This window comes from Syngnathoides biaculeatus, chromosome 8 (genome assembly GCF_019802595.1).
Source record: "Syngnathoides biaculeatus isolate LvHL_M chromosome 8, ASM1980259v1, whole genome shotgun sequence".
Taxonomy (NCBI): domain Eukaryota; kingdom Metazoa; phylum Chordata; class Actinopteri; order Syngnathiformes; family Syngnathidae; genus Syngnathoides; species Syngnathoides biaculeatus.
In genome coordinates, this window is record NC_084647.1 from 9,171,711 (window position 1) to 9,181,460 (window position 9,750).

The 9,750-nt window shown below is 51.7% G+C and overlaps 2 protein-coding genes across 3 annotated transcripts; one reads left to right on the forward strand and one right to left on the reverse strand.

The window, feature by feature from the left end:
- The first annotated feature begins 109 nt into the window (after window positions 1-109).
- triap1 (TP53 regulated inhibitor of apoptosis 1) lies at window positions 110-817 on the forward strand. The gene has a single exon (XM_061827360.1). The coding sequence runs from the start codon at window positions 371-373 to the stop codon at window positions 605-607; it is 237 nt and encodes a 78-aa protein (XP_061683344.1). The 5' UTR covers window positions 110-370; the 3' UTR covers window positions 608-817.
- A 1,269-nt stretch (window positions 818-2,086) lies between these two features.
- Window positions 2,087-9,328, reverse strand: il15l (interleukin 15, like). Of its 2 annotated transcripts, XM_061827554.1 has the most exons (5): window positions 8,967-9,328; window positions 8,651-8,695; window positions 3,685-3,810; window positions 3,226-3,391; window positions 2,087-3,040 (listed from the first exon to the last, which is right to left on the reverse strand). In XM_061827554.1, exons 1-4 carry the CDS (start codon window positions 9,102-9,104, stop codon window positions 3,260-3,262), a joined length of 441 nt encoding a protein of 146 aa, XP_061683538.1. In that variant the 5' UTR covers window positions 9,105-9,328; the 3' UTR covers window positions 2,087-3,040; window positions 3,226-3,259. The 2 variants fall into 2 exon arrangements, with proteins under 2 accessions (XP_061683538.1, XP_061683537.1); XM_061827553.1 differs by having other exon boundaries at window positions 2,087-3,391.
- Window positions 9,329-9,750: the final 422 nt, after the last annotated feature.

A 9,750-nucleotide genomic window follows, 5' to 3' on the forward strand; every position in this document is an offset into this window, starting at 1 on the left:
TTAAGATGTACGTGAATACATGAATATTTCTAAATACCGTATTGCTTCCATTTCCATAACGACACGAAGGGGACAGGACGACGGCAAAAATCCATTTCTCGGCGCCCCGCCTCGTTTTTGAATATGGAACTGATGAGCCGTGCGGGAGCAAAATTCGTTGATGGCGTCATCAGGTCGACGTCAGTACAAATAGCATCTTGGAATGGCTGCATTGTGTGATCAAGCCGAAGGTCAAAAGGGGGTCAAGGCAGCAGTTCACGAAAGAGCGAGCTCTCCCGTCCGCAGGATCTTTGCGGCGCTGTGACGTCACAGCCAGTGCGCTGGCGGACTCGGCCGGTCGGGCCGATTTCGGGCTCGCGTCGCCGCGGACATGAACAGCGTGGGCGAGGCCTGCGCGGACCTCAAGCGGGAGTACGACCAATGCTTCAACCGATGGTTCGCCGACAAGTTCCTGAAAGGAGAGCGAGGCGCCGAGCCGTGCGCGGACAGCTTCCGGTTGTACCAGCGCTGCGTGCAGAAGGCCATCAAGGACAAGGACATCCCGGTGGACGGCCTCGACTTCATGGGCCCCGCCAAGGACAAGGACAAGGACGGGGGCCACGGCTGAACACCGTGCAGACGTTCCAGACGCAAAGACCTGGTGCTTTTCGATCAAAAGATCTTGGAGGGGACAAACCGAAGGCCCGCGGGGCGCGTCTGCTGATCGAGCCTGTTCCACAATGGCAAAAACTGTACAGCACTTATATTGCTAACCTTTTTTGTTTGCCATCGCGAAGTCCTTTTTGAAATTAAACAAACTTTCATTGTTTCAGTTCAACTTTTGATTTCAGGATCTGTCGACCACCAGTTTGGTCTTTACTTTGCAACGCACGAGTTTAATTTTCGAATGAAAATGAAAGCAACGGTGGCGCTTGCTCTCGAGCATCGGCCTCGCATTCTACCCCCCATTGCATGTTTGCTGTCCCCGTGCCTGCGTGGCTTTTCTCCCGGTGGGCACTCCGGTCCCCCCCCCCCCCCCACCCCCCCCCCCCCCCGCATCCCCAAAACGTGCATTCATTGGGGTGCCCGTCGACAGCTGGGATTGGCTCCAGCGCTCCCGCGACCCTCATGAGCACAAGCGGCTCATCGAATGGATGCTGCAATCCAACCGACTGTCCTGGCCGTTGTGGTGTTCCCGCGTTGGCCACCGGGGGGCAGTGTGATGATCCATCCATCAAAGGTTTGAAGTGTACTGAGTGATTGATGAGGTGCTGTAATATTGTGGGGGGGGGGGGCATCCCGAGGAAAGGCGCCCCCACATCTGCGTGACTGCTGATGCGTGGAGTCCCATTTCCAGTAGAAGCCCCCCAGCGTCCAAATTGACCCCTCCGTGGATATTGCGCAATCCGCGTCGCTGACCAATCAGAGGCCAGAGATCCGCATAGACCAAAGCCCGTTTTTGCTCCCGCCATTTTCTCAGACAACATTGCGCGGTCCAGTATAGGTTTAGTTAGCGTTTTATCGCGTATTTGGGTTATTGAACAAAAAATATGGTTAAGAGGTGTAGTCACGGACTTTGTAACAGTGACGACGGGTATCCCGAAAGGCGAGTCGGTGGGATTTCGATTCGTACCCTTTCCAAAACCGAAGACCCGGTTCGAAAAATGCCTTCGATGGATCAAACTTTGTGGAAGACCGCATCGTCAACTAAATCCATCTAATATCAACCGGAACACACATGTTTGCACCAAGGTATGCCCTATATTTGATTTTCAATACACGTCTCGTATAAATGAATTCAAAGTTCTTCGCTAGCATAACACCGCTGCGTGTGAACGATTGACACACTTATTCTTTGTTGAGCGATATTTAGCGATGATCGGACTGCGCCAACGTGTCGATTTCTTGCTGGCTCCCGACCGAAGCTTAACCAGACTGTGTTTGCACGAAGATATGCCCTAAATTTGATTTTTAATCCACGTCTCGTATAAATGAATGAGACGTTCTCCGCTAGCATAACACCGCTACGTGTGAACGATTGAATGAAATCAGAAGCACGGCGTCTCTCTCAGTTCAGAATGTATTTATTGTATTGTATTTGCCATTTTTTACCAATTGTTTGTCTTACGTGAGCGCACGTGGCGTGACGTCACTTCGGGAGGCGCGGTTAAGTGCCCTGTACGGAGGGGTCATTTGAGAAAAATGCTGACTCGGAATACATAAAAATTGGGTTTATGTGATTTCTCCAAAAAAAAGAAGGTGCAAACAAGTGATAAATGAAGACAAATGAGATGAACTTAAAGAATCCTCAAGAGACATCAGAACCCTTCGACGTCATTTTGCGTTCCCCGGCCTGAGAGCGGCTCACCGGGACCCCCGTCTGGCGACTGGTCACGTGGGTTCAGCTGCGGCTATTCTTATTGCCCCCCAGCTCGGTGCCAGTACGTCGGTCGGCCCCCTCTGCCTTCGGTGCGGGGTTGGGTCCGGACTGTTGTCTGTGCACTTGGAACAAACGAACCCCTTTTTGGAGTCCTCAGAGGGGGCGCTGGGGGGGGAGAGTGCCCCCCCCCACCGGTGACTCCCATCATTCTGCTGGGGGCCGACGACCGTGAAAAGGGAAGTTGAAAGTCCGATTCACGAAGAGCAATGCGGTTTTCGCCCTGGCCGCGGACCAGCGGACCGGCTCTACGCCCTCGGCAGGATCCTCGAGGGTGCAACCCGTCTACGTGTATTTTGTGGACTTGGAGAAGCCGTTTGACTGGTGCTTTGGGAGTGGGGGGTGTGGTGGCCCCTGGTACGGGCCGTTTGGCCGGTGTCAGAGTTTGGTCCGCATTGCCGCCAGGAAGTGGGACTCGTTTCTGGTGCCCTTTGTCGCCGACTCTGTTCGGAACCTTTATGGAGAGAATTTCTCGTCGGAGACAGACAGGCGAAAAAGGGCGGGGGCGGGGGCGGGGGTTTGGTCCTTCCTTTGTCCGAGCAGACATCAATCATTTTCGATGTTGCTCCAACAACACGTTGTCAGATCGTCAACGGCTGCGGATGCAACCGTTGCGTGGGAAGACTGAAAAAATCCAAAAATTGCATTCCAATCGGTCCAAAGCGCAACATCAGCATGTCACACAAAGATGAGAGGGAGAAAAAAACCACAGCAAAAGAGTCACGATGAAAAAAAGAAGAAGAAAAAGAGGGAAACCAAATGCTGCTCTCAAGCTGCAACTTGATTTAAAAAAAGAAAAAAGTTCCTACTGGCCGGCAGGGGGCAGCTTTCCTCAGACGAAGCCTAAACCGGTCCGGTGGGGTCCTTGCGGTGCTCCAAGTTGTTGAAGGCCTGCAGAGTTTTGTAAAGTTGCTCCAGAAAGCGCGGGACGTCTTCTTCTGGGTGGAGCTCGCACGGAGCGCACTGCCGGCCGCTCTGTGGAAAAAAAAAAAAAAAAAAAAAAACAAAAAGCCGCTGTTGGTTTGGCAGTCCGTGTGGAAAATGAAGCACACGCACGCACGCACGCACGCACGCACGCGATCTGTAAATCTGGTGAGCGAACGTCTCTGGAGGCAAATCGGCCCCAGTTGTTGGTGTGGGTTTTTTTTTTTTTTTTTTTTTTTTTATGGGTGCGGGGGGGGGGGGAGACTTCAAAATTGCATGTAATCTTTTTCCAAAGTGACAGCAGCCCCCTCCCTCGCAAAAGCACGTTCGACGTCGCCGCTCACGTGGCCGAGGTGGTCCGCAAAGGACTCCAGGGCCCGCTCCAAACCCGGACGCTGACTCCCTTCCCACTCGGCGAGGAGAACTCGGACTTCCGCCGAGAAGCATTTCAGGGTGTCTCTGGGACACATCTGTCAAAACGAGGAGAAGAAGAAGAAGTCAGAAAACGGGCGTAGCGCACCACACCAGGGACCGGAGAGGATCCAGATGTTCCCTTTACGCGCCAGCGACAGTTTCTCAATTTTCGGGTCGAGTGGCTCGCCCGAGGGCACTCGGGTAACGGGCGCTCGGCCACGGGATTCGAACCGTCCACTTCCTATCTTTGCTTTTGCTTTTCTCTTAATATCCAGAATTTTTTTTTTTTTTATTGAAAACGTTCATTTACAAATGAGATGAAAAATACCAACACTTGAATCAAAATTTTTAAAAAATCCATCCATTTTCTTCACCGCTTATCCTCACAAGGGTCACGGGGAGTACCGGCGCCTATCCCAGCTGTTAATGGCGGGAGGCGTGTGGGCTACACCCTCAACTGGTTGTCAGCCAATCGCAGGGCACACGAAGACAAACAGCCCAACTCGCGTTCACACCGAAGGGGAAAAACTGTGAGGCCAACGCTTTACCAGATGATCCACCGTGCCCCCCTTCATATATATGTATTTAAAATATAGAAACTCTGTAGTAAAACAGAATATGTGTGCGTGAATGAGAGGGGTGGAGGAGGAAGAGTGAAGCGATGGCGAGGGTGGATGACTTCAAATACTTGGGCTCAACAACACAGAGCGATGGTGAGTGTGGTTAAGGAAGTGAAGAAGCGGGTCCAGGCGGGATGGAACAGTTGGCGGAAGGTGACGCAAGAGTCCACGCTAGGATGAAGGCAAAAGTTTCCAAAACGGTGGTGAGGCCGGCCACGATGGACGGATTCGAGACGGTGGCCCAGGAAGCGGACCTGGAGGTGGCAGAATTGATCAGCTTGGATAGGGCTGGGAACGAGCTCCCGAGAGGGAGGGAGAGCCAAAGTTGGAGGTTTCGGAGACGAGGTTCCATCCAGAGAGCAGAATTGGACGGTTTGGACATGTCCGGAGGCGAGACAGAGAGAGAGAGAGCAAATTGGTCGGAGGATGGGAAGGACGGAGCTACCGGGGAAGAGAGAGCGAGAAAAGGCGGAGGGATGCGGTGAGGGAGGACGCGAGGACGGTGGAAGATGCGCCAGATGGACTTGGGTGGAAAATGATGACACGCTGTGGCCACCCCCAACGGGACAAGCCCAAAGGAAAAGATGATTCAAGATAATGGGCAAAGACAAATAATTTAAAAAAAACAAACAAAAAAAAGGCACCGTAGATTTTGTCCATTGCAAAGTGGACGCAATGAAAAGCGCAATCGTCCGAGCGTTCGTCCTCCGTGAATTTTGCAATGGGACAAACTGACAAAACGGTCCCGCTGTCTTTTCAAGGGTGGCTTGCGGAGACTTTTTGTTCTTTGCGGGCCCTCTCATGAGGAACAGGACCACCGGGGGTCCGGAGGGCTCAATTTGCTTAAATTGAGCTGAACAAAATTTCACATTCAGCAAAATGGCAGACGTGCTGTGACTTTGTGGGCGTGGCTTCTTGAGACGATTGTTGTGGGTCTACCCGCGATAAACATCCGTTTCCCCAACCGCCTATCTTCGGGCGAGAGGCGGGTCCGCGCCAAACCGGTCGCCGGCCATTGGCAGGGCACATGGAAGCCAACAACCGCTGGCACTCACGCTCACACCTACGGGCAATTTACGGTCTTCAAAAATGCAGCCCTATGGGGGCACAAACCAGTGCAATCTGTAGGCCGGTCCCAAGCCCGGATAAATGCAGAGGGTTGCGTCAGGAAGGGCATCCGGCGTAAAAACTGTGCCAAACAAATATGAGCGTTCATCTAAAGAATCCCATACCGGATCGGTCGTGGCCCGGGTTAACAACGCCCGCCCCCGGCACTGCTAACCTACAGGGCGTCGGTGGAAATTCAGCTACTGTGGGTCGAAGACAAAGAAGAGGAGGAAACCGGATCCAGCGTCAGAAGAAAAAGAGGAATGCACAGAGCCTACAACTGAGTGTAGGGACTTTGAATGTTGGGACTATGACAGGAAAAGCACAGGAGTTGGTTGACATGATGATTAGGAGAAAGGTTGATATTCTGTGCATCCAAGAGAGCAGGTGGAAAGGTAGTAAGGCTAGAAGTTTGGGAGCAGGCTTGAAATTATTCTACCACGGAGTAGATGGGAAGATAAATGGAGTAGGGGTTATTTTAAAGGAAGAGCTGGCTAAGAATGTCTTGGAGGTAAAAAGAGTATCAGATCGAGTGATGAGACTAAAATTTGAAATTGAGGGTGTTATGTATAATGTGGTTAGCGGCTATGCACCACAGGTAGGATGTGACCAAGAGTTGAAAGAGAAATTCTGGAAGGAACTAGATGAAGTAGTTCTGAGCATCCCAGACAGCGAGAGAGTTGTGATTGGTGCAGATTGTAATGGACATATTGGTAAAGGAAACAGGGGCGATGAAGAAGTGATGGGTAAGTACGGCATCCAGGAAAGGAACTTTGAAGGGCAGATGGTGGTGGACTTTGCAAAAAGGATGGAGATGGCTGTAGTGAACACTTATTTCCAGAAGAGGGAGGAACATATAGTGACCTACAAGAGCGGAGGTAGAACCACGCAGGTAGATTATATTTTGTGCAGACGATGTAATCTGAAGGAGGTTACTGACTGTAAAGTAGTGGTAGGGGAGAGTGTAGCTCGACAGCATAGGATGGTAGTATGTAGGATGATTCTGGTGGTGGGTAGGAAGATTAAGAAGACAAAGGTAGAGCAGAGAACCATGTGGTGGAAGCTGAGAAAGGAAGAATGTCGTGCGGCCTTCCGGAAAGAGGTGAGACAGGCTCTCGATGGACAACCGAAGCTCCCGGAAGACTGGACGACGACAGCCAAGGTGATCAGAGAGACAGGCAGGAGAGTACTTGGTGTGTCATCTGGTAGGAAAGGGGAGAAGGAGACTTGGTGGTGGAACCCCAAAATACAGGGAGTCATACAAGGAAAGAGATTAGCGAAGAAGAAGTGGGATACTGAGAGGACTGAGGAGAGGCGAAAGGAGTACATTGAGATGCGACGTAGGGCAAAGGTAGAGGTGGCAAAGGCTATACAAGAGGCATATGAAGACATGTACACCAGGTTGGACACGAAAGAAGGAGAACAGGATCTCTACAGGTTGGCCAGACAGAGGGATAGAGATGGGAAGGATGTGTAGCAGGTCAGGGTGATTAAGGATAGAGATGGAAATGTGTTGACTGGTGCCGGTAGTGTACTAAATAGATGGAAAGAATACTTTGAGAAGTTGATGAATGAAGAAAATGAGAGAGAAGGAAGAGTTGAAGAGGCAAGAGTGAAGGACCAGGAAGTGGAAATGATTACTAAGGGGGAAGTCAGAAAGGCACTACAAAGGATGAAAACTGGAAAGGCAGTTGGTCCTGATGACATACCGGTAGAGGTATGGAAGCAATTTGGAGAGATGGCTGTGGAGTTTTTGACCAACTTATTCAACAGAATACTAGCGGGCGAAAAGATGCCTGAAGAATGGCGGAAAAGTTTTCTAGTTCCCATTTTTAAGAACAAAGGGGATGTTCAGAGCTGTGGGAACTATAGAGGAATAAAGTTGATGAGCCACACAATGAAGTTATGGGAAAGAGTAGTGGAGGCTAGACTCAGGACAGAAGTAAGTATCTGCGAGCAACAGTATGGTTTCATGCCTAGAAAGAGTACCACAGATGCATTATTTGCCTTGAGGATGCTCGTGTGTGGTACTGCATGCGTAAGTCTGGTGTGGCAGAGAAGTATGTTAAAATAGTACAGGACATGTATGATGGCAGCAGAACAATGGTGAGGTGTGCCTTAGGTGTGACAGAGGAATTTAAGGTGGAGGTGGGACTGCATCAGGGATCAGCTCTTAGCCCCTTCCTGTTTGCAGTGGTAATGGATAGGCTGACAGATGAGGTTAGACCATGATGTTCGCAGATGATATTGTCATGTGCAGTGAAAGCAGGGAGCATGCAGAGGAACAATTGGAAAGATGGAGACATGCACTGGAAAGGAGAGGATTGAAGATTAGCCGAAGTAAAACAGAATATATGTGCGTGAATGAGAAAAGTGGAGGGGGAAGAGTGAGGCTACAGGGAGAAGAGATAGCGAGGGTGGACGACTTCAAATACTTGGGGTCAACAATACAGAGCAATGGAGAGTGTGGTCAGGAAGTGAAGAAACGGGTCCGAGCAGGTTGGAACAGCTGGCGAAAGGTGTCTGGTGTGTTATGTGACAGAAGAGTCGCCGCTAGGATGAAGAACGGCAAAGTTTACAAAACAGTGGTGAGGCCGGCCATGATGTACGGATTAGAGACGGTGGCACTGAAGAAACAACAGGAAGCTGAACTGGAGGTGGCAGAAATGAAGATGTTGAGGTTCTCGCTCGGAGTGACCAGGTTGGATAGGATTAGAAACGAGCTCATTCGAGGGACGGCCAAAGCTGGATGTTTTGGAGACAAGATTCGAGAGAGCAGACTTCGATGGTTTGGACATGTTCAGAGGCGAGAGAGTGAGTATATTGGCAGGAGGATGCTGAGGATGGAGCTCCCAGGAAAAAAAGAGCGAGAGACAGGAAGACCAAAGAGAAGGTTTATGGATGTGGTGAGGGAAGACATGAGGGCAGTTGGGGTGTTGAGAGAGGAAGATGCAGGAGATAGGCTAAGATGGCAAAAGATGACACGCTGTGGCGACCTCTAACGGGACAAGCCGAAAGGAAAAGAAGAAGAACGTCAACTTTTCAACGCACATTTCGGCGCCGGGATTCAAAGCCCGGTTCTCCGAACTGTGAGGCAGATGACCGGCGGCCAGAATATTTCACCTTGCAAAGTACTCGAAGGAGCACGCGAGGAAGTAGAGGCTCGTACCGTGTAGTCGGTGACGCTCGGGGTGTACAACTTGCAGCCTGGGCACTGCCGGAGAGAACAAAAACAAAAAACAACAAAGAATCAGCACAAGAGCGTGACAGCGACCCGGAGTCGGCGGACGTCCACGCGCGCGTGTCGCTTTGTCAGGAACGCCAGCTGCGGAGCCTCTCCGAGATAATCAAGCCGATTTGGGAAGCCGCTGCCAATATTTTCTCGACCGAATTGTGTATCGGTCGTCTGTGCTGCTGCAGATTTCTTGAGTCTAAAAAGTGAAGAACTCGCTGCAAATATCGCATTTGAGCAGCCGGAGCCGTACCGAAGCTGCGTCCTGCCGGCGGAGGGTCTCCACCTGGCGCAGGGCGTCCCGGCTGAAGGCGCGCGCCTGCTCGCGCAGCAGGCAAGCCAGGCAGGCCAGGCACCAAAGGGTGAGGAGCGCCGGCCTTCCTCTCAGCATGGCATCCCGCAAACGCCCGCTCGATCCCAGACGAGACGCGTGGTCGAGAGAGCCTTTCCCGCTCGCGTCTGCCGCATTCCGCGCTGCTGAATTTTCACACAACGTCCCGCCTGTTGCCGCTCGTGACCCGTTTGCAGAAATGCGGGTGGACGGGGGCGTCTCCCGCCCTCCTCCTCGTCTCCGCGGCGACAGCTCATTTTTTCCGCTTCCCGGAAGGAAAGCGTCGCTCCGAGCGGCCGGCGCACTTTAGGATTCCGTCAAAACCTTCTGCCGTCGATCTTATCTTCCGACAAACCGGTCGACCACAGGCCACAGGACGAGGAACGGGTCGCCCGTCGATCGTCCGCGGGACGCCCGACGGGTCGACAGTTAATCACAACGCTTGATGAGAGGACACACGTAGACAATGAACCGGTTGAGAGGTGGTCATGGACAACAAAGGTCGACAATCGCAGAACACAAACTGCTCCAGAGAGCACGTAGAACAAACATTGAACTGCTTGACACGACCACCAACGGAGGACTCCTTCGCGGTCGCAGCTCACAGAGAGGGTGACTCCGCCGCCGCCGTGTTCAACTTTTGCATGGCGCACTTTATTTGTTTCTTAGTATTTTCCCTTTTTGAAAATGGATTTCAGCTCCCATG

Bases quoted from the DNA above. Each gene is read 5' to 3' on its own strand.
- triap1 (XM_061827360.1), top strand. From the start codon at position 371: ATGAACAGCGTGGGCGAGGCCTGCGCGGACCTCAAGCGGGAGTACGAC.
- il15l (XM_061827554.1), bottom strand. From the start codon at position 9,104: ATGCTGAGAGGAAGGCCGGCGCTCCTCACCCTTTGGTGCCTGGCCTGC. The intron at 8,696-8,966 runs GTACGGCTCCGG...TCTCTCCGGCAG, and splicing joins GCCGGCAGGACGCAGCTTCG to TGCCCAGGCTGCAAGTTGTA. The intron at 3,811-8,650 runs GTACGAGCCTCT...TCGTTTTGACAG, and splicing joins CGAGCGTCACCGACTACACG to ATGTGTCCCAGAGACACCCT.